Source organism: Hyperolius riggenbachi, chromosome 12 (assembly GCF_040937935.1).
Source record: "Hyperolius riggenbachi isolate aHypRig1 chromosome 12, aHypRig1.pri, whole genome shotgun sequence".
NCBI lineage: Eukaryota > Metazoa > Chordata > Amphibia > Anura > Hyperoliidae > Hyperolius > Hyperolius riggenbachi.
The window spans coordinates 37,869,578-37,894,201 of record NC_090657.1 but is presented as its reverse complement, the minus strand read 5'-3'; the positions used below and the strand labels follow the sequence as shown (position 1 = coordinate 37,894,201).

Here is a 24,624-nt window from a genome sequence, read left to right as displayed (position 1 = left end):
GTTATTAAAAATGATTTGTGGTAGTGGACTTTTAAGTCTAAGCGTTTTTTTCTGCGTGGGGTAAACACATTGGTTCTCAGTTTTCCTGGTGAGAAAACGAGGGAGGTGGGAGGGCCCAATGATGTCTAGTTACGCCCCTGTGTGGGTGCCTCCGTATCTGTTATATATGGTATTATACATGTGATGTTCCACTTGTTAAAGCATCTTCAGCTCCCCCACCACCACCTTTCCATTGCTGGAAGCTTGTGTTGTACATTGCCTCTGTACAGTATAGAGAAAGGATACAATTTCATAGTATGTGTCATTTTAGGCTTGGTGTGCGGCTGGGAACTGCTTCAGTCTGCAGCGAGAACACGACATTGCCATAAAGTTCTTCCAGCGGGCGATACAGGTGGATCCAGGTTACGCATATGCCTTTACTCTGCTCGGCCATGAATTTGTGTTAACAGAGGAGCTGGACAAAGCCCTTGCTTGCTTCCGAAATGCCATCCGGGTCAACCCCAGACACTACAATGCATGGTGAGTGATAACGTTTCCTATCCAGTCGAGTGACTCAGAGGGAACTTGAGATCCTTACTTTTCTCTTACCACCCCCATTTCCAATATGATTGCAGTTTGGTTCCTGCATTAGCTATATGTCCTGGACTCCGTTTCATGGTTCAGGCTTATTTTGTGGTTCTGAAAAGCTGCAGTGCACACCAAAAACCTCTAGCAGATCTGCAAAACGCTGGAGGTTTTTGAAGCAGATTTCAGAGCGATTCTAGGCATGTTTAGAGATGTTTTTGTAAACATGCCTAGCGTTTTTTGGGAGCGTTTTTGTGTAGCAGATGTTATATTGTTACAGTAAAAGCTGTTACTGAACAGCTTCTGTAACAAAAACGCCTGGAAAACCGCTCTGATCTAGTGTTTTCTGGAGCGTTTGTGTGTAGTGGATTTCATATATTGTTACAGTAAAGCAAACTGGATTTAAGCCCGACGAAGGCTGCAAAGCCGAAAGCTTGTTTATTCTTATTCTTTTTAGTTAGCCAATAAATGGTATCATCCTGATTTAAAACTTAAATCAACTTAAAGAGAACCCGAGGTGTGTTTAAAGAATGTCATCTGCATACAGAGGCTGGATCTGCCTATACAGCCCAGCCTCTGTTGCTATCCCAAACCCCACTAAGGTCCCTCTGCACTCTGCAATCCCTCATAAATCACAGCCATGCTGTGAGGCTGTGTTTACATCTGTAGTGTCAGTCTCAGCTGCTCCCCCGCCTCCTGCACAGCTCCGGTCCCTGCCCCCGTCCTTTCCCTCCAATCAGCAGGGAGGGAAGGGATGCAGGCGGGGACTGGAGTTCTGCAGGAGGCGGGGAGAGCAGCAGACTGACACTATAGAGATAAACACAGCCAGCTCTGACAAGCTGTTTGTCAGCAGCGTGGCTGTGATTTATGAGGGATTGCAGAGTGCAGGGGGACCTTAGGGGGGTTTGGGATAGCAACAGAGGCTGGGCTGTATAGGCAGATCCAGCCTCTGTATGCAGATAATATTCTTCAAACCCACCTCAGGTTCTCTTTAAACAGCTTCTGTAACAAAAACACTTGGAAAACCGCTCTGATCTAGCATTTTTCAGAGCGGTTTTCCACTTTCCTATACTTAACATTGAGGCAGAAACGCCTCAGAAATCTAAAAAATGCTGCAGCCCCCGAGTTTGCGTTTGTGGAAAAAACTAACCGCTCTGGTGTGCACCAGCCCTTACTCAGCTGTTTTGGGATACCCTCTATTCATTCAATAACTCTAACCTCCACCACACTAGTGGAAACAGCTGGATCCGGTTATGGAGAAGTTCATGAAAGGTGCCGATACATGTGTACTGTGTGGCTGCAAGTATAACGTGTCCCCCTTTGCTGTTTTAGGTACGGTCTTGGAATGATTTATTACAAGCAGGAGAAGTTCAGCCTGGCAGAGATGCATTTCCAGAAAGCATTAGATATCAACCCTCAAAGTTCAGTATTGCTGTGCCACATAGGAGTGGTGAGTTCTCTCCCTCTGTACCACATTGTAGTGCCAGTACTGGGCTCTTCTTTGTGTCGTCATTTCTCCTATAAACCCACTGCGTGTTGGGCGTATTATGTAAACGCTGCAAGGATGATGGCAACCAGTCAGTACAGAGACATATGGAAGTTTTCATGTTCATCCCCTGATGAAAGCGGATCCGAGATGAAAAACTAACTATAACAAGTAACTTGTCTATATATCTTATCTAAAGTTTAGATAGTTTACGCAGCAAATCTAGCTGCAAACCGCTTCAACAGTTTATGCTTATTTATTCCCGTGATCCAATGAGGGCAGCCATGTTCTGTTTTTCACATTGTCACAGGCTGAGGGCTGGAGATGCTATCAGCTTGCCTGTGTGTAAATTCAGTCCCCTCTCCTCCTCCCTCCTCCCCTCTGCCTCTGAAATCAATGGCTAGTAACCTCCTCCAACTCCTCCTGCCCAGACTGAGCTCCAATAAGCCCTTGCTACAGTGCCAAGGCACAAAAGGAGCTGTGGGCGAGGCTTGTTTAGTTTATAGGGAATTAGGGTATTAAAATAAAAAAACAAAAGTGAACCTTTAATCCCAAAGCACAAGACTTCACTCATTTCTCCTCAGTCCACAAGTCCTACAGCAGACTGGATTACATATTAGTATCCCACTCAATTTTAGATGATATGATAGACTCACACATAGGCACAAGAGTGTGGTCCGACCACGCCCCAGTCTCATGCACAATTAAAATCTCCGAGAGGTCTCGTTCAGGATTCCATTGGCATCTTAATAATAACTTACTAAAATATATAGAGTGTATGAATGCCCTTAAAAAGACCATCTCAGATTTCACACAAAATCACGCGAACCATGAAACGGCTGCACCTATAAAATGGGAAGCCCTTAAATGCACCCTGAGAGGAATATTAATCTCTCACGGTGCAAGACTTAAAAAGGAAAGAACAATCCAAATAGACACCCTGTTTACAGAAGTCTCTAACCTAGATCAACAACTGAAAAACAGTAAAGGAAATGATGACTATCTCCCTCCAACTATCAAACACCAGACAGAAACTGCTGACTTTATTAGATCAAAAATCGCTTAGAGAAAGAGAGAGATTTCAGGGATTGTTATTTGAAAAAGCCGATAAGTGCGGGAAGTTGCTAGCAAACTATCTTCACCCTAAACAACCTTCCACTTACATCCCCACCATCAGAGCAAAAGACAGTTCCCTGAAGACTAAACCTACTGAGATAGCAGACACCTTTAAATCATACTATCAAGATTTATACTCTATACGCGGAAAATACCACCAACTCTCCCAAATCAAGCTAGACAATAAAATAGATGACTACATAAGATCCTCCAATATCCCTTCAATTGACCAGGAAGAGATTAAAACACTAGAAGAAGACTTTACAAATGACGAACTCCTAGCTGTAATAAGATCCTTGAAGGTAGGGAAAAGCCCAGGCCCAGATGGCTTCACTGCGGCATTCTACAAAGCCCTCGCCCCAGACCTAATCCCCTTTCTACTAGCCTCATTCAACTCCATTTCAGCAGATACTTTCTTCCCCACCCAGTCATTACAGGCATATATTACAGTCATACCAAAACCAGACAAGGACCACACAACTTGCGGCAACTATAGGCCTATTTCATTAATCAACATAGACATCAAATTATTTGCTAAACTCATAGCTGAATGACTAAAGCTATCCCTTCCCCGGATATTACACACAGACCAGGTGGGGTTCACACAATTTCGCGAAGCAAGAGATAATACCCTCAAAACTACATCTCTGCTGGCTAGGGCACAAAAACAGGGGGTGCCACTGTGTCTTCTATCAGTTGATGCAGAGAAGGCATTCGACAGGATCCATTGGGGCTACTTAAGCCGTGTATTAGAAAATCTGGGAATAGGCCAGAAGGCCTTACACAGAATCCTGGGATTATACCGGGATCCTACTGCTCGGGTCAAAACAAACGGGGTCCTGTCGAGTGCCTTCAATATCCATAACGGAACGAGACAGGGGTGCCCCCTGTCACCATTATTATTTGTACTATGTATGGAACATTTTACGGCTGCCATAAGGAAAAACACTAACATTTCAGGTTTCAAATCTGGCAGCAAAGAATTCAAATTAGCCCAATACGCAGACGACCTACTACTATATATAACGAACCCACTCATCTCCATTCCAAACTTCTTACAGGAAGCCGAAAAGTTCTCTGCCATTAGCAATTTTAAAATGAACCTTTCAAAAACTGAGGCCCTAAACATATCTCTCCCAAATAAAACACTACAGACTCTGAAGCAATCTTTCCCTATTAAATGGAAATCTGACCATATCAAATACCTTGGGATCAACATCCCCACAGACCTAACAAAATTACTCAATTTAAACCACATCCCACTTATACTCAGAATACAACAAGATTTGGCTAAATGGAACAACCTTCGTTTGTCGTGGTTAGGTAGAATAAATGTTCTGAAAATGAACGTCCTCCCCAGACTCCTATATGTATTACAAGCCCTCCCAATACATATTCCACGCTCCATATTAAAATCTATTAAAACGACTTTCCTCAAATTTATATGGGCGGGGAAGAAATCAAGGACCAATTTCAGTCTACTTACAAGACCTAAAGAAGCAGGAGGGGTAGGACTCCCTGACCTAACAAAATACTACCAAGCCACAAGGCTACTCTTAATAATAGACTGGTTTCAAGGCAGAAACCAAAAACAATGGATAGAGCTTGAGGAGGGAGAACTGGGCCTGGACCCCCGCTCACTACTTTGGACAGCCAAAACAAAGAGACCCTCAAGTGCGAAATTATCTTTCTGGGCGGGGAAAACTCTCACCATATGGGACAAACTACACAAAACCTACAATCTTACCACCATGCCCAGCCCTCTCACCCCACTGCTAGACAACCCCAATTTCAAAACAGGTTTAGGATCCTCATCAATCCTAGGAAACAACAGAGCAGAATGGCCACAAATTAGACACTACCTAACTCAACATGGTGTTAAAAACATGACTGAATGGCCCATTACAATCCCCAACTACAAACCCACATGGCTCACCAAATTCCAACTAGACAAATTTTATAACTCCCTACACCCTAAATCAAACATCCACAGGTCCCTGACACCCTTTAAAGAACCTTTGCTCACAATCAGAGCGGGTAGAACACACCCTATCTAAATAATACAACTTATTCATCGCCAGAGGGTCGGAGCAACATCTCCAAAAAATCACAGATACATGGGACAGTGACCTGGGTTCCCCCCTTCCTGCTGAGACCTGGGGAAAAAATTTCATACTCTCCCACAAATTCTCCATCTCCACCAAGCACCAGGATAGAAACTACAGGATATTCTCAAGATGGTACAGGGACCCAGAACGACTGAGCAAATTCCAACCCACCACCCCTGATCTCTGCTGGAGATGCAACAATCATAAGGGAACGTACCTACATATATGGTGGGAATGTAGTAAATTACAACACTTCTGGACTAAGGTATTGGAGTTACATAAAAAAAATGTACCTTACCCCCATCTCTCCATCGCCAGCAGTGGCCTTGCTTTCCGCTTTACCTGGCTCATTTCCTACTATCAAAAGTTCTGTGTTCAGATTCATTCTTACTGCAGCCAGAACCCTGATAACCAGAAAATGGCGCTCCACTGACACCCCCACAGTCACTGACCTTTGTTCACACTTGAACGAACTAATGAGAATGGATGAGCTTTGCCTAACAGCTCAAGACAGACAAGAAAAGTTTGTACATAGATGGGCCATATGGGTAGATTATAGGGAGTCAGATAAGGCCAAATCATTCCTCAAAGCATCTGGAGAGCATATAAGGGATCCTACTAATTAACCTTGTCAATGGGTAGTGTAACCACTACTGGTCACCTACATACTTACCTACAATTTTAGCACCATACTCAAAGAAAGTGATAGACCCCATATGAATCAACCTTTATCTGTGTGGAAATGTGAGAATCAACCGCATCAGTTATAATGTATCATGGACTATTGCCATATTCCCTTTGTTTAATGTTTATGTACCCCCCTTCTTCCTCACCTTCTATACCCCATTACCACCCCTCCCCACGTATCCCATACCCTCATACCTTTGCCTCATTGGGTAGAGAAATCAACATCAATGTGATCTATGCACGCAATGTAAGAAGTATATTTTTCATGACATCTTTATTGTCTGTAAACCAAACCGCCTTCTACCAAAATGAGCAATGTTTTGTCTGTATGCATTAAAATTTCAATAAAAACTTATTTTCCAAAAAAACAAAACAAAAGTATTTGGCTTGAGGAATGCCATTTAAACTATATGAAAGGACAGTGTTCTCCCCAAAAAATATTTCCAGCCGGGTGGCATGAAATAGTAGCCGGGTGGGGTGAGATGAGAATGTAGGGACAGTGCTTCTGTGAGAAACTCTGCTTACAGCATAGGAGGAGGTGAGCCGATGACAGCCGGGTGGTCACTAAAACTAGCCGGGTGGAGCACCCAGCTAAAAGATCCTGGGGAGAACACTGAAAGGAGCACAATTATGCAACGAGTAAAAGTTTATCTCAGGTCCACTTTAAACAATGCTACTTGCCTTCCATTTTAAAAGGAAATCTAGTTAGATGGCAGCCTCCATATTCCTCTCGCTTCCTTTTTAATTGAACCTCACATTCTCTTTCTGAACATTATTCCATAGAATTGAAATTCATAACATACATCCTGATGAGTTCTTTCTGTAAATGCAACATACACGTGGCTTTGCTACGTTGGGTACAGCCATACTGTTCTGCTGCAAACTAACCTCTTCCATTTTGTGAATATGGCCCATGGCTGTGCCTAGGCTACTGTTTAAACTTTTGTTTTAGATTTACAGAAGACCTCACTCTCCCACAGTTGGGCACATTTATCAAGACCGGTAGAAAGGAAACTGGAGAAATAGTGGAGCAGTTGCCTAGGACAACCAGTTAGCATCCTTTTATCATTTGATTTAGGCAGTCCCTCCACTTGGACCAGTTTTCTGTGCGGCTATCTAAATACATCAGTCCATTGTTTTGGTTAGCCGTTTAGTGGAAGCAACAAAACTGCTTTGTATGATCTAAATATACTGTGGAATCATTTGCATAAAGTCAATGGGCACCCCTCGGCAAATATAATTGTCGAAATGCTGTTAAGACCCTTATTCAATGGATGGTGACGAAAACCGAGGCACACCCAGTTTGAGAACATCTGCATTAACTCTAAGGCAGTAAGGAAAAAAAAATCCTACAGCCATGCAGTGTCTGAGTTCTCAAAGGTGTGGAGGGGTGATGTGGTGACATCATGACGCTTTGCTGAGCTCCACAAGCATAAAAGGTGCCGTCTGAGACTTGAATTAGTACACATAGCAGCTCTGAAGAAAAATTGCAGTCTCCTCTTCGAGTACTAAAACCCAATGATGTGAGAGTTGCCTGGCACCATTAATGCTAGAGGCTTTATGGCTATGGCAAACACAGGAGAGGAGACAGAAGGCACCCCTTTCTTGTTCCCCTGTTGCGTTCAAATGCGGACGACACCGAACTAATGATTCTAATAATAGCGGTGGGATTTCTATAACAAATCTTGGTTCATTGAATAAAATTAGGGCGAAAGCCCATCTGTTCCATTGATCTCCAAAGGTATCCCCATTTGGCATTGTCAAAAGGTTTTGGCAGTGAACAATCCGTCTCTTGATAAAGAAATATGGCTAACTGCAAAACACACAATTGCTCACTACCAGTTCAAGCAATTTCCTACCTTTATCTGGTCAGCAGGTGCCAGTCAGCCAATCAGGTGTATGGTCATACACCCTTTGCCTGCCATACCAAATCTAGCAGGAATTGCATAAATTAGCATTCAGGTGGGAGGCTTCGGTTGGACGTAATCGTTGATTACATCTTTTACAGGGACCGCCGTCTGGCGCCTGCTGACCAGATAAAGGTAGGAAATTGCTTGAACTGGTAGTGAGCAGTTGTGTGTGTGTTGCAGTTAGCATTCATTTTAGAGGCGATGGGGGTGAAGTCCCTGGAAGTGAGAGGTCCAGGGCTCGCCCGCATTTCCCTCTAGGTATCGCATGGTGGTTTAGGGGCCCCGGCCAGTGAGAGAGACTGGGGCTCCTGGCTCTCGTGCAAACCATTGTTTGTGAAAGAAATATGGCTGTCAGACATTTCTAGACCCTGGTTTACAAAACTACAGCGATCTCAAATGTTAGATTTTTATTATTTTTTATTTTTTATTATGTGATGGCTTGTTCTAGCTAAAAATAATCTTTGACATATTTGATAATGGCATTATAAGCAGCAGCTAGTACCACACTCAGTGGGTGGGGCTGCTGCTGTTTTGATAGCATCTTTGTGCTGGTCACACTGCAAGAGGGTGGGACAAAGACTGAACTCTGGGAAGTTTGCAACCTATATCAATGACAGTCTGTGGAGTTAGAAGTTAAATGACTTAGTATCTGACCAATTACATTCAAAATGAATTGACTTCAGCTTAGGACTTTCTGCAAAGATCAAGGCGATCTCTGCTGATTAGTGCCTGAGCAGCACTAGAGACAAATTGGTGCCAAAAATGCGCCTTTCTTGATTGCAACTGCTTATTTAAAATCTCTGTTTTTCAGTACACAGATATTCAAATTTGTGTATTTTTTTTTCACCCAAGAAAATCGCTGATCTCAATGTCTGCTTTTTGTAGGTTCAGCACGCTTTGAAAAAATCAGACAAGGCTTTGGATACTCTCAACAAAGCCATTTCCATAGACCCCAAAAACCCACTATGCAAGTTCCACCGGGCCTCCATCTTGTTTGCCAATGAGAAGTATAAGGTAAGGCAGTATACTCCTTTCTATTGGAGAATCTGACTGGTACTTATATTTATTATCCATTTTACATGTGTTTTTATATGTTTATCCTAGTCTGCACTGCAAGAGCTTGAGGAGTTGAAACAGATTGTCCCCAAGGAATCCCTAGTGTATTTTTTGATAGGAAAAGTAAGTAATTGAATACAGTCTACAAAAACATACCTGTTCCCATTGTTGGCAGTTTGAAGTAAAACAAAGTGAAGACGGTCACTCAAGTGATCCTGAAAGGAGTAAAATAATTTAAAATAAACATGATATAAATGCAAATATGACATACTTGCCTCGCTGTCAGTTCCTCTCAGAAGCTCACCATTTCCATCTTACTATTGAAGCTCTCTATTTCCTTTTTACAATGATTCCTTCTAGTTCTGACCAGATATTTTGTAAGAACTGAAATCTAGAAGTTATATGTCAGTTGTTGTCAGTTACAACTGTAAAGACAACTGATGAGCAAGGTAATGCCCACGTTTCCCTATGACTCAAGTGGGCGATATTACAGTTTAACTGTGTGCCACCCAGGAAGCTGTTATGGGATAATGGCCATTGTCTAAATGGAGGACAGAGAATTCCATTGATCACAGTGGACAAGTGGGGCCCAGGAGTGGGGAGAGAGATTGAGGAATAGACGACACCGGAGGTAAGTATGATGTAGGTATGTTTATTTTGACTTTTTTAATTTTCAGTTCAGGTTTGCTTTAAAGAGAAACCGTGACCAAGAATTGACTTTATCCTAATCAGTAGCTGATACCCCCTTTCCCATGAGAAATCCATTCCTTTTCTCAAACGGATCATCAGGGGGCGCTGTATGGCTGAAAACCCCAAAGCTCGGTGGACCATGGCCCTGGCAGTTTCCTGTCTGTGAACCTTGTTGCATTGTGGGAAATAGCTGTTTACAGCTGTTTCCAACTGCCAAAACAGCAAGCAGCACAATGGACAAACACTGACTAAATCATTTATACATAATTATTGTAAAAAATTAAGCACTTTTTTTATTACATTATTTTCACTGGAGTTCCTCTTTAAAAGTGGAGATTCAGGCACTGTCTGTATAAGGTTCTTCTTACCTGGGGTGCACTATTAATAGCAATTTTCCGTGCAGCTTCAAGCTCATGGGCTCCAGCGTTGCCTGTAAACACTGGGGGGCGCTCTTCTGTGCATCCACCTGTTCCTTTCTAGCCCCAATACCCCTCTATGGTGCATTCCTGAACTCCTTGTGAGAACACATTTGTGCATGCATAATGTAGCACCAATAGAGCTAGTAATGAGTGGGTACATGAATAACAGATCACTCCTTTATTTACAGGCAATAGTTGAGCCATAGTTGCAAGTATCGATCGAACATGCTGCAAGATATCGGCCGCCATTGTCGATCAGGTGTACGTCTGTAACGGCTAGTGAAATTGGAACGCGAAGAAACGCCCTTGCGTTCTTTCCCAAGTGTATAAATGTACTCCCCATGTGTGCATTCATACATTACCTGTCCCAGGGGGCCCATCCGTCTTTGGGACCCCATACATTACCTGTCCCAGGGGGCCCATCCGTCTTTGGGACCCCATACATTACCTGTCCCAGGGGGCCCATCCGTCTTTGGGACCCCATACATTACCTGTCCCAGGGGGCCCATCCGTCTTTGGGACCCCATACATTACCTGTCCCAGGGGGCCCATCCGTCTTTGGGACCCCATACATTACCTGTCCCAGGGGGCCCATCCGTCTTTGGGACCCCATACATTACCTGTCCCAGGGGGCCCATCCGTCTTTGGGACCCCTGCTCTTCCATTAGCGGTATACCAGTGCAAAGCATGCGGCGCGTGTGACAGTTTATAGGTTCACCTAGCAGCGGCGGACTTGGCCAAGTCCCGAGAGAATTCATGCTGAGATCAGGAATCACCCTGCGGTGTATGGGCAGCTGACAGATCTCTCTCTAATCACATTAGATCAGAGAGAGATTTGTATGTTGATTGAATCTGTTTATCATTGCTAGATGTATGGCTACCTTTAATCTCCTTTTTAAAACATTTGAATTGCTAAATGGATTTGTGTGGCTTTATTAGTTTTGAATCTCACACCTGCAAGCTACCTTGCAGCTAGTTTAACCACTTGCCGACTGCATCACGCCGAGGGGCGTGTACACGGCAGTCCCAGGACCGCCTAATGCCGATCGGCGTAAGGTCCTCGGGGCGTGGTTTGCTGGATATCGCGCATGCCAATGTGCGCACATCCCTGCTCTAATCCCGGAGCTCCGCTCTGCCTTCAGTCTCCCAGCGGCAACCGCTGGGAGACAGGAGAGCGATCGGCTCTCATAGGCTGAAGCCTATGACAGCCGATCGCACTGATTGGCTAACGGAGGGAGGGAGGAATAGAAAAAACAGAAAAAAATTTGGGAAATTTATTGAAAAAAACAAATATTTAAAACAAAAAACACACTGAGGGAGTGATCAGACCCCACCAACAGAAAGCTCTGTTGGTGGGGAGAAAAGGAAAGGGGGACACTTGTGTGCTGATTTGAGCGACCCTGCAGCGAGGCCTTAAAGCTGCAGTTGTCCATTAAGAGAAAAATGGACTGGTCTTTAGGTGGGTTTAACACTGCGGTCCTTAAGTGGTTAAGCATGGTGGGACATATCACGCAGTGTTCTCCCCAGATTTTTTTTTTTCCAGCCGGGTGGCATGAAAAAGTAGCCGGGTGGGGCGAGATGAGAGAATGCTGGGCAAGCGCTTCTGTGAGCAACTCTGCTTACAGAATAGGAGGAGGTGAGCCGATGACAGCCGGGTGCTCACCAAACCTAGCCTAAAAGAGCCTGGGGAGAACACTGTCACATTAACAGCAAGCTTGATCTGATTCAGTGACTCAGTAACATTACAGAGGATCATCACAATGGACCATAAATAGAACATGGGCACCAAAGGTAGGTCCTTGTGATCTTACTAAAGGTCTGCCTTTTGCCTTTCCATAGGTCATTCTGTATGATAGAGCAAGGCCAGATATGTTTTTGCCTCTAAGTCAATTTCCTTGTGAAAGACGCCTTCCAAGGGCCCAACAACCTAGCCTGGTTTCGTTAGGGTACTTTTTGATGGGAGGAGCTATATGGTTATCAAGCTTTTGTATTTTCAAGCAAACCTTTTATGCCATCTGTTTTGACAGTTTCAAGTGAACACAGCATCTTTTAAAATGGAGAACTCGATGCTTTAAGATTGGACCAAGCTGAGATGAGTTCTTCGGTTTACTGCAGCTCTGCCTATTGTCTCTTTATAAGCCAGGCTGTCACTGTGAGGAGGGGAAGGTTTTACTATTTGAAGGTTCACCTTCTATGTGCAGCAGCCGCCACTCCCATCTGTTAGCCACACTGCACACACATCAGTTATCTGAGCTGTCAGACTTGGCACACAAATACGATGAAGCAGCAGATGCTTAAGGCTACTTACACACCAGGACGTTGCGTTTAGGGGACGTTATAGGGCACATAACGTGCCCCTAACGCAACGCCTGGTGGTGTTGGAGCAGGACGCTACCAAGAGCCGCGTTACAAGCAGCTCTTGGTGCGCCTGCTCTGTCGGAGGCGATGCGGAGACCACGTGAGCAGAGCTCTCCGCATCACGTGGTCCCGCCAGCCAATCCGCGGCCGCTCCAAAGAGTAAACACTGCAAGTGCAGTGAATGCCAAGTAGCCATGTGCCTGGCTATGTAGCGACCTCTCCCCGCCTCCTTTCCACCCCTAAAATAAAAAAAACACCCGTACTGAGCATGTGCAAACAGTCTAAAGTACTGCATGCAGTACGTTGTCTTGACATGAAGCGTTACTGTGTAACGCAACATGGGCACTGTGAACAGCCCATTGATTTTTCATTGCTGTGCGGTGGGGTGCGTTACTGGCTGCTCTAACGTGCGCCTGTAACGTCCCACTGTGAAAGCACCCTTAATCCTAAACTTCATACTTGCATGGTACATGTGAGCCACTTTAACTCTGCTTTTGAGTTTGAGATTACAGAATTCCACTTTGAGGGCTCGTTTCCACTATAGCGAATCCGCATGCGGGCACTGCACGCGGATTCGCATAGGCAATGTAAGTGGATGGGGCCGTTTCCACTTGTGCGGCTGCGGGAGCGTTTTTTGGTGCAGCAGAAAACTGCACAGCAGAGCCGTCAGATTTCTCGTGCAGAAGGAATGTGCGCGAATCGCCGCTAATGTATCTAATAGGGAAATCGCATGCGGGGTGACCATGCGGTTTTTGCCGCGAAATCGCATGCGATTTCGCATAGGTATTAATGTTAATTTACACAGGCAGTGACATGGTTACATTCGCATATACCTTACCTATGCGGAATCGCATGCGAAATCGCGGCAAAAACACATGCGGAATCGCACCCGCATGCGATTTCGTCCGCGGTGGAATGCAGGCGATTCCGCACCGCACTAGTGGAAACGAGCCCTAAAGGACACTTGAGGCAAAAATAAATCGATGAAATAAATTTTATCTATCCTCCTCCTAAAAATGACTTTTTAAAATATTCCACAGTTTTATTTTATGTTTAAATCTACTTTTTATGGTTTAACTGTTTTATTGTTTTTGCTCAATGACACATTCATTGAAGTATGCCAGAGCTAAAATCTATGAACTATTTTTATCTCTTTCCTGCTCTCAGAAGCCATTTTCTGCTAGGAAAGCGTTTTATAGTTGGAATTTCTTATCAGTGAGGGTCACACTGTAGTCACTTCCTGTCTGAGTCAGCCACTTACATACCTGATATTTAACTCTTTCAGGCAGAGAAATAAAAAAGGAACACAGCATAATTATTTGTGTGCTTTGCTCTGTACTTACACATGTCTATCTCATCATGTCACACGTCAGCTTGGGTATCCGTTAAAGCAAAGCTATATTTTTCCCCTGGTTTCTGTTCTTTCTTCTGGGGACACTGACGGTTCAGTAAGGAAGATGAGTGAACAGCAGTATATTCTCATTATGATCACACAGAACATTGTCGGGCACACAGGAATTTAGAAAAGTCCATAAACTCTGCTCCTGATTGGCTGTACAGTCACTGGTCTTCAGTGCACCGCTCCTTCAGTAAATCTCTCCCCATGGTTTGCCTATTTGTTTTATTGAATTCCAGTCTTCTTCCCCAGGTGTACAAGAAGCTAGGTCAGACGCACCTGGCCCTGATGAACTTTTCCTGGGCTATGGACCTGGATCCCAAAGGAGCCAATAACCAGATCAAAGAGGCCATAGACAAGCGCTACCTGCCAGACGATGAGGAAGCTGTGACTCAAGAAGAACAAATCAGTGAGTGGTACCCTTTTGGATCTGGTGAGAAACTAGTGGAAGATTGCAGCCCCTAGACATGCCCTACAGTTTCATATCTTAAGGCACCCATAGACCTCATATTTTTTTTAGCATCTTTGGCAGTGTCTCCTGGCAATCAATAGATAACTCTATCCTCTGTGTTGCCACAGTTGAAGTTTATTAGCTGAAATGAGCACAGCAGATGCTCGCCGGCCTGACATCTTCTGACTAAAATACTGTGTCTGTGGCCATGTTTACATTGTCCTTGTTGACTCTGATAGATAGGAAGAGTTCGGAGTTGGTGTATTCATCTAATCACACTGCCATACATCGATGTCCTAATATTTTAGCAGCCTCGGAGCCTCCATGCTCTTTGGCCCATGAAAACAAATTCTAGCCTTCACAGTATTATTTGTGGGAACATGAATCTTTACAGTACAGTATTACTGTATATGTATTTTCTTGCCTGTTAAGTAAGGTACAGCTGCAGTGTAACAGTCATAAGTAATGTCTTATTAAGCTGTGAACATTTTGACTTATCCAAGTATTCAAGTTATGTAACATAAATACAAACCGTGAAAAATATTAGAGGTCCCAGAAGACTACAGCTGGCTTCTCTGGGCCCCTGTAGTGCTGGCGGAGCAGGATAAAGCAATAACTGCCTTTCCACCGTGAGTATTGTAGTGATTTGGGACTCCGTGCAGACACTGATGGGACACGTGCAGACAAAGAATCAGCCAGCTTTGCTGATAATCTGCAGACATGAACTTGCTGGCTGATCCAGCTGTAAATGGCTTGATTGGGCAGCATTTGTCTGTTATTTATGACCAGAGCACATCTTTTTGTTAAAGGGGCACTATGGCGAAAAACTTAAAATATGTGCAAACATAGACAAAAAGTGTGTTTTTTCCAGAGTAAAATGAGCCATAAATTACTTTTCTCCTATGTTGCTGTCACTTACAGTAGGTAGTAGAAATCTGACAGAAGTGACAGCTTTTGGACTAGCCCATCTCTTCATAGGGGATTCTCAGGGATTTATTTATTTTCAAAAGTACTTTGTGAATGGAACTTGCGCTGTCCAACTGCCAAAAACTGTGTAGCGAGCAGGGAGGCTGGCCAGCATCATTGTTTAACTCCTTTTTAGGGAATATCTTGATAAAGAATAAAAGCCTTTCTGAGAATCCCCTATGAAGAGATGGACTAGTCCAAAACCTGTCGCTTCTGTCAGATTTCTACTACCTACTGTAAGTGACAGCAACATAGGAGAAAAGTTATTTATGACTCCTTTTACTCTGGAAGAAATGTACTTCTTATTTGTCTGTTTGCACATATTTTAAATTTTACAATTTTTCGCCATAGTGCAGATTTGAACACCAACACTAGTCAGCAGGAGTAGCAGCACAGTCAGTCAGTGGGTTAGATGTAATGGAGAAGGTATAGCCACTGTAAGGCTAGGTAGGTGGGTTATTATGAAAAACAAAAAAAATGGGTCTTAGGGGAGCCTTAAAGGGATACTGTAGGGGCCTCGGGGGAAAATGAGATGAACTTACTGGGGGCTTCTAATGGTCCCCAGCAGATCCTGTGCCCGCGCAGCCACTCACCGTTGCTCCAGCCCCGCCTCCGGTTCACTTCTGGAATTTCAGACTTTAAAGTCTGAAAACCACTGCGCCTGCGTTGCCATGTCCTCGCGCCTGCTGATGTCACCAGGAGCGTACTGCGCAGACCCAGTATGCTCTGTGCCTGTGCAGTATGCTGATGGTGACATCAGCGGGAGCGAGGACACAGCAACGCAGGCGCAGTGGTTTTCAGACTTTAAAGTCTGAAATTCCAGAAGTGAACCGGAGGCGGGGCCAGAGCATCGGTGAGTGGCTGCTGCGGCGCAGGATGTCTGCTGGGGACCATTAGAAGCCCCGGGTAAGTTCATCTCATTTTCCCCCGACCCCTACAGTATCCCTTTAAACATGGATATCATTTGAAATCCCCCAAGCTATTAAAGGACTTACATACGTGCAGTTAATGTGGATCCGAGATAAACTTTTAATCATTGCATAATTGTGTTCCTTTCATATAGTTTATAGGGCATGCCTCAAGCCAAATACTTTTTTTGTTTTGTTTTAATACTCTTAATTCCCGACAACTAAACGAGCCTTGCCCACAGCTTCTTTTGTGCCTTGGCACTGTAGCAAGGGCTTATGGGAGCTCAGTCAGTGCAGGAGGAGGAGGTTACTAGCCAGAGATTTCAGATGCAGAGGGGAGAAGGGTGATGGATACGGGACTGAATTTACACACAGGCAAGCTGATAGCATCTCCAGCCCTCAGCCGGTGACGATGTGACAAACAAAACATGGCTGCCCTCAGTGTATCACAGGAATAAATAATCATAAACTGTTGAAGCTATTTGCAGCTAGATATGCTGTGTAAACTATCTACACTTTAGATAAGATAAATAGACAAGTTACTTGTTATAGTTTTTCATTTCAGATCCGCTTTAAACCACGTTGGCACCCATTTTTAGGAGTCATCCATTCAGTATAGCTGAAGCCCAAATGGACTGCAGTATAATTTGACGAAAAAAACAGCACAGTGGGAACTGTAGTATGCACTTTCTGTAAGAAAGCACCTGCATTGCCCATCTGATAGAAACAAGCCCTTAGGTTGTGTGTGAGGATTTTTAAAGGCATGGCCAGAACAGGAAGCAACCTTATCAGATGCTGACTTTACATTCATAGCTTTTAACCCGCAAAGCCAGTATGAGTGAGGATAAAACGTGAAATCTGTATTTGCGTAGGAAAGGTGGTAAAAACACAGAATTGTGCATTATACGGTTTCCTGCAGCAGTTGCCATCATCCACCTGCAGAGGGAGCCAAGTTTCAATGTATTGTGAAGATAATTAGTTGTGAGGTTTTATCTAGATAGCCAGGTTATTTGAAGAAAGGCATGTACAGCTGCGATACCCTTTACAGAAGAGCACACAGGCCTTTCGTTTATTGAACACGGTCCGCTTTGGCTGCATCCATTCTAATGATAATTAACGGACCTTTCTGTTTTTGTTTCTCTCAAGTGGGGACGGATGAATCGCAGGAGAGCAGCATGACAGACGCAGATGACACACAGTTGCACGCAGCTGAAAGTGACGAGTTTTAGCCTGGTTCTCGCTCCCCTCTGGACATGTGAAGCTGGGGTGTCTGACTGTTATTTTACTCCACACTCCCAGACTCTCACCCTTGCCTTCTCGAAAGCCTGTGGCAGGCCGCCATTTTGTATCATCATCATCATCATCATCGCCTCTCGACATCATTATCAGCCATTCCTCTCCCCTTCTTCCTTCTGATTTTAAAGTCCTGCAGAAAATTAAAGACTGTGCAATATGTGGGTAGAATGCGGTCGGCCTCCTTTTTTTTTTTTTTTTTTCAGCCTTTTTGAGGTGCCTGGGGTTGCCATGGGGTGTACAGTGCAAGGATTAAGCCCTAGGCCAGGTCCCGCCATGCTGGAGAAGATGCTGGACATCCAAGCGTACCAGACTTGCCGTGAAAGCCTTCTAAACTCCTAGCTTGGTCGGATGCACACACTCTGGCCACGCCTTCACACTCAGTGGCACCACCTACCCTTCTCTAGGTCGGGATGAAGAGGTTCTGCCTGGATGATATTTATTAAGGAAATGTTTCTTACAGGAGAGAGTCCTAGACAAACAAAACGATAACCAAGAGTCTCTTGTTAGGGTCTTATCACTGAGTTAATCAAAGGAAAACTGTGCAAAACGAAGCGCCTATGTGAGATGCCACAAAGGGACTTGCGCTCTACAGGCTAAGTGTGTGACATCACCGCTTACTGATCTAATGAGCTGCCCAGGAGATAACGCATTCAGTTTTCCTAATGCGCAAACTTCCTCTGGCCCAGGAAGAGAAGAATTCTGAGCAGGTCAAAACCAACGCCTGCTAATTAATTAGCTGCTAGGGATGGGCAATGACCTGCTAATAATTCCAAGCAGATTGTATGTGAATGTAGCTTTGCATTGGGGCAATTAGATGCAACAGCTGCTGTTTCAAAGAGAACCTGAACTCCTAGAGAAATGCATCCTGTATGTAAATAGTTTAGCCTGTCGAAATAGCCCTCATCTGTGACTAACCACAAGTTATAATTTGATCTCTCGGTTGTGTCAGCTGGCTGCCAGGGCAGATCAGCTAATTTTGTAAACACGGGATGTTAACCCTATGTCTGCTTCCATGAAAGCAGCAAGTGGTCACACTGCAGATTAATTGCAGGATGTGTATAAGCTGTAACAAAGAAATGTTTTTCTTTAAAGGTTATTATGCTGTCACCATATCTTTTAGAGCAGAGAGGAAGTTCTGAGTTCAGGTCTGTTTTTAAATGGTCAGTTTCCCGCCTACATAAATTTACATGAGCTTAGAATTCGTAGCATCTCATTGACCCGCTCTGATGTGATGGCAGCTGGTGGATTAACAGCTAGAGGCTACGACTGCCTGAATTGAATGATTAGCCTTGGGCGGTGGAGATTTGCATATTAGGAGAATTTTAGGCTCTTCACTACACAGCAGTCAGAATGGCAGCTTCCACCTGATACTTGTGTTTAGATGCGTCCCCAAGGAAAATCTGTGCTGAGAGAAATCTGGAAGTTGTCCATTTTAAATTGGCCGCATTCATGACTCTGGCTTAAGTATTCAGAACCTGAAACATGTATGTAGCCAACAGACATACTGGAGTCAGAGCTGCTCCTATACCAGCATACTTGTTCTGGGTCATGATCAAGTAGAAGCAGCCAGATCAGTGTTTCACAGCTTGTCCTAATGCTCTACTCCTTTACAGAAGCCAGTGTTTACCAAGGGGATAGACTGTCTCAAGCCGCCTCAACTATACATGAATGTCTGTTTGTTTTTCAAACATAAAGGACTAAAATGCTTAGTAATTTCTGTTTATGTATGTATTATTCTTTACAGAAACTCTTAAAGCGGATCCGAGATGAAAAACTAACTATAACAAGTAACTTGTCTATATATATCTTATCTAAAGTTTAGATAGTTTACACAGCAAATCTAGCTGCTAACAGCTTTACTAGAATATGAACATTTCTTCCTTTGATACAATGACAGCAGCCATGTTGTTTGTAAACATTACACAGAGGCAGGCTTATCTGCATCTTGAGCAAAAAAACCTAATCCTCACTCCTTCTCCCTCCTCCCCTCTGCCTCTGAAATCTCTATCTAATGATACCCCCCCTCCTCCTGCCCAGACTGAGCTCCCATGAGCACTTGCTACTGTCTGAGAGAGCCTTTGCTCTCTGAAAACCTGTGGGCGTGGCTTGGTTAGTTTATAGGTAATTAGAGTATTAAAACAAAAACAAAAAAGTATTTGGCTTGAGGAATGCCCTATAAACAATAGGAAAGGAACACAATTATGCAATGTGTAAAAGTTCATCTCGGATCCACTTTAAGGCGTTAGATGACTTTTCTTTTAGGATGTAGGAATCCACAGCTGAATGTGAAGATTGAACCCCCTTCTGTCATATATTTCACCCTTAGGAACCTGCTGTGGTAGAAGCTAGTTAGTATCTTCAGAATAACCCGTCCACAATGGCTGCCTACGTAACTCTTCACTACATTTGGCTCTCGTTCTTGAATTGTGGAGGGTAAATGATATGCAGAAAGCTCAGTGTTGGAGCAAATGTTATGTAGCAGTTGCGATATTTAATAATAATCCGAACATTTATATAGCGCTTTTCTCCTGTCGGACTCAAAGCGCTCAAGAGCTGCAGCCACCGGGACACGCTCAGGAGGCCACCCTGCAGTGTTAGGGAGTCTTTCCTTGAACTCCTTACTGAATAGGTACTGACCCTAGCCAGGATTCGGACCCTGGTCTCCCATGTCAAAGGCAAAGCCCTTAACCAGTACTCTATTCAGCCCCTTCATTTATGGTAATCGCTCTATTTTCAAGTTCCATAAAATTTGCTTTCGCTCAGTTATTTGCGTCTTACTTACCATCCCTCACTTCAGTCAATTGGCTGTAGATCACTGGAGAACTGCATGATCCTGCAAACCTGACCTCAATTTATAGGTATTCGTGTATTTTAATTACCGTATGTTTCAAAAAAATGTAAAAAAAAAAATAATTTTTACAGGAAATTCAAATGCCCCCACCATCTCATCTCCTCAGTGACCCCTAGCTGTTAGCTCACTCCATATTGGTCTGAGCCACTCCCATTTTTTTGTCACAAGGCCATGCAGAGGGAGAGCGATTGCTGTTAGTGGAAACCTGTTCTCCCTGCTGTCTCATATCCGCTGTCGGTCTGTAATATTGAAGTGGGGCTCTTCAGGGTAACCTGTAGGGAAGTGGTTAGGTAGCTGGATAAACTGTTACTTTTTACATTATCGATTTTTAATTCAGAATAAATTTATAGTCCTGCTCAGTGAAATAATCCTAAAAATGTGCCTGAAGTTGACCTTTAACCTCCTTGGCAGTAACCCCGTGTGTGACACGGGGTAAGCCGCCGGAGGGTGCCGCTCAGGCCAGTGGCGTAGCTAAGGGGCTGTGGGCCCCGATGCAATTTTTATAATGGGGCCCCCTTAGCACTCTATACATAACAATTGATATGGTGCACCAAAACCTGCCAATGGCAACTAGTGTCTGAGGTGCAAGAAGGGGATGGGGAACAGTTTATTAATGATTACCACTATTCAAAGTATCTATAGAAGTGATTATTATGAGCACAGGACCAATAGAGAGCTAATACTGCAGTTGAGGGAGGTCCCTTCGGGGCCCCTCTGGCCCAAGGGCCCTGATGCGGCTGCTACCTCTGCAACCCCTATTGCTACGCCCCTGGCTCAGGCCCTGCTGGGCCGATTTACATAATTTTTTTTTCAAACACGCAGCTAGCACTTTGCTAGCTGCGTGTTTGGTCTGATCGCCGCCGCCGATGCGCCGCTACCTGCCGCGGATTCAGGCCCCCCCCCCGCATACCCCTTGCGCAGCCTGGCCAATCGGCGCCAGGCTGCACTATGGGGTGGATCGGGACTCCCTGTGACGTCACGACGTCACAGGGATGTCTGATTTATTGGTGATACTGCAGATCACACAATAACCAGACTTCTGTTTGCTACACCAATCGTTACATCCCTTTGTTGCTTCTGTACACTATTGTAATCCACCTGGTGGATGGGTGTGCACACCCTTGTTTTCTTCTACGGAGAGCGACTTCTTAACCTGAGTGGGGACAGGTCTAATATCCCCTCATGTGCACATAGTGGTTGCCTGAACTTTGGCAACCCACACTTATGAGTATATCTCTATTTGCTGCTACAATTTATCCACCATCATCAATAATACACTATTGGAATCTCTCGATTTTGTTTTTATGGTTTTCCATTTCTAGTCATGATAAAGCTAGCTAGCCACACCGCTATGGGATTACTCAAAGGCTCCAGACATCAAGTATTTGCCCATGCAAACCCTTTCCGAGAGTGCCTCCTTCACACTTGAACACTTTTTGCTCATGATTTAAGCTTTGCTGATCACCGGTGGGATCCTATGGGATTACTCTCACTGCAGCGATTGTTGCATGTTTGTACTTTCCGATGAACGCAAACGTTCTACATGTAGCATTTTGCCGGTGGTTGCATCACTATTCTCATTCACTGGAATGAGAATCACAAAATGCAATCGCCGAAAAATCACCGAACACCCCAATGCAAAATCTTGATCGCCTAGTGATTGCAATCTCGATTCCCAGGGTGGAGGCTTTTTTTTTTCTATTTAGAAAGTCTTTGCGTATAAATGTTGGTGGAAACATTTGTGCAGATCGCAGCCAGTGGAAAAGGGCCCTTAGTCCCAACCCAGTATGAGCATACAGGTATGTTGTGACTATATTGTGCTTGTTGTAATGTAGCAATGTTAGTGTTATTGTGTGTGTATTTTTTTATTCATCTTCACTCTACAGTGCACAGGTTTACGACGTCACTTTAAAGAATACCCGAGGTGAAGTGACATGATGATAGACATGTGTATGTACAGTGCCAAGCACACACATAACTATGCAGTGTTCCTTTTTTTTTTTCTTTCTCTGCCTGCAAGAGTTAAATATGAGGTATGTAGGTGGCTGACTCAGTCCTGACTCAGACAGGAAGTGACTACAGTGTGACCCTCACTGATAAGAAATTCCTCTTTTTTTATCTTTCTTGCTCTCAGAAGCCATTTTCTGCTAGGAAAGGGTTTTATAGTTGGTATTTCTTATCAGTGAGGGTCACACTGTAGTCACTTCCTGTCTGAGTCAGGACTGGGTCAGCCACTTACATACCTGATAATTAACTCTTTCAGGCAGAGAAAGAAAAAAAGGAACACAGCATAGTTATTTGTGTGCATACACATGTCTATCTCATCATGCTGCATGTCATTTCGGGTATATTTTAAATTGAGAATATGCTGATAAGTCATCATCGGAGTATCGTTAGTGTGGAAAAAAAGATCTTTGGTTCTAGAAACAGGAACTTTATTATTTAGAAAACTGCTAATGCTATTATAAATACCAGCCTATCGTCAGGGATTTCAAACTGTCCATGCTATATAAACTAAAACCAGTACAGGCGGTGAATCAAGCTCCAATACAGGCTTGTTCAGCTAAGGGACAAAAATGTCTGCTACTGTGTGCAAATGACAGGTAAATCTGTAACAGAACAAGACTAACGTAACAAAAGCCAGTGCGTTTTCTAAACTCTACACAAGCCTTCTGATGAGTTCTCTGCACATAGAAAGTACCAGTACAGTGCAGGCGCAGAACTCTCCTGGCGATGGGCGTGGCCCGGTGATGCATGCAGTACTCAGACTGGCGGAATGAATGCCCGGCCTAGCAGAGGATCCAGGTGGTGTGGGAAGACTGTGAGGGAGTAATCTCCGTGGAGGAAGCCCCGGATATGTATAATTTCTTTTACCGCATTACAGGTTTTCTTTAAAAAAAAGTGCAATTAAATGTTTGCAGTGGCTTTTACTGGTGAGAGTAGCTTTGTCTTGCAAAATTGAAAGTGATAGGTGCATTTCCTGTTATGTAAAAAAAAAACGGTCATTTTTACTGCTGGAATGCATAGCACTGCTAAGTCTGCATATACTGTATCATGTTTACAACACATAGTTCTTCAGGCAAGTCTGCATATACTGTATCATGTTTACAACACATAATCCTTCAGCATTCCTAGGGGCTATTTTTTATGTAGCTGAGTGTTTTAGAATTTTTCTTTCCAGAAGAGACTACGTCATGTGAGGTAAGTTAATTGATGATCTAAGAGCCTCCTAAAGACATATACGGTGTTTGCTGGTGGGCATGCTTGGTCATGAATGTTTCTGCCAAAAGTCTGAAACCATATTGTATCATTCATGCATGTTTGACTCAGGTAAGTGGTATGTACTGTACTATGGAGAGGGGAAGGAACCTGGAAACTGGAGGTATGCAAGAAGAATGTGGCGTACAGACAGGCACCTTTTTACATTTCCTCTATAGCTGACGATCTTGGATGGAGGATACAAAGAGCTGTAGCTTGTCTGTATTCTGTCCAGTAACAATCCAATATTTGTGGTAGCTTCGAAGTCTGCAAAGATCTCTCTGACAGACTGTTGCATACAGAGAGCTCTGAAGTCATGAACTGTGCACTGAAGTGACGCAAAAATATATCGAATGACGTAGTACACACATACAGATGAATTTTTACAAATATAACGATTTCTGAGTTTTCATTATTTTAGATTAGTGGGAAGTACGTTATTTAATGTTCGTGTATACGTTCGTTCATGGGGTTATTTTTTGAGTACGTAGTTAAGAAACTTCCAGAACTACAACCATGCGCAGAACATCACAGATGAAAGTTATTGGACCAGGGGCGTAACTGGATCCTCCCGGGCTCCCCTGCAGAAATTCTGAGCTGGTCCCCCTCCCTCACCTCGGGCTCTCCCCTCCAGCATCAACACCTTGATCTGTGCAGCATCAGATACATACCTTCCGTGCGCTCCAGCGTAGATGTTCCTCTTGCTAGCCTCTGATGTGACTTCCTGTATAAACAGGAAGTCATGTCAGACACTCGAGGGAAAAACATCCACGCTGGAGCGCACGGAAGGTATGTATCTGCCGCTGCACAGATCAAGGTGTTCATGCTGGAGGGGAGAGCCTGAAGTGAAGGTAGGAGGGGGGGAGAACCGTGCCCGCCGAAGTGCAGCATGGCTTTCCCCTCATGCTGCAACCTCTCCAGCCCCCCAAAACGGCCCCGAGCGGGCTCTGGGGGGCTGGGCCCCCCTACAGCTGCAGGCCCTATTGTTACACCAGTGTATTGGACAATCTCTGTACACATAATGACGATTGAACGATTATCTATCTGTTGAAAAATCCGCAGGGTTGGATCGGCTGAATTGCAATCGTTAATTATTTTTTTAAT

At 44.1% G+C, this 24,624-nt stretch overlaps 1 protein-coding gene across 4 annotated transcripts in view; it reads left to right on the top strand.

The window, feature by feature from the left end:
• Positions 1–19,124, top strand: part of CDC27 (cell division cycle 27) — a 105,123-nt gene extending 85,999 nt beyond the window's left edge. For 2 of the 4 annotated variants that reach the window (XM_068263744.1, XM_068263746.1), the window contains 6 exons: positions 311–519; positions 1,897–2,014; positions 8,757–8,885; positions 8,976–9,050; positions 14,043–14,223; positions 17,262–19,124. In XM_068263744.1, coding sequence (XP_068119845.1) covers positions 311–519; positions 1,897–2,014; positions 8,757–8,885; positions 8,976–9,050; positions 14,043–14,223; positions 17,262–17,344 — 795 coding nt within the window. In that variant the 3' untranslated portion in view covers positions 17,345–19,124. The remainder of the gene's footprint in view (positions 1–310; positions 520–1,896; positions 2,015–8,756; positions 8,886–8,975; positions 9,051–14,042; positions 14,224–17,261) is intronic. The other 2 variants (XM_068263745.1, XM_068263747.1) reach the window with 1 other exon arrangement.
• Positions 19,125–24,624: the final 5,500 nt, after the last annotated feature.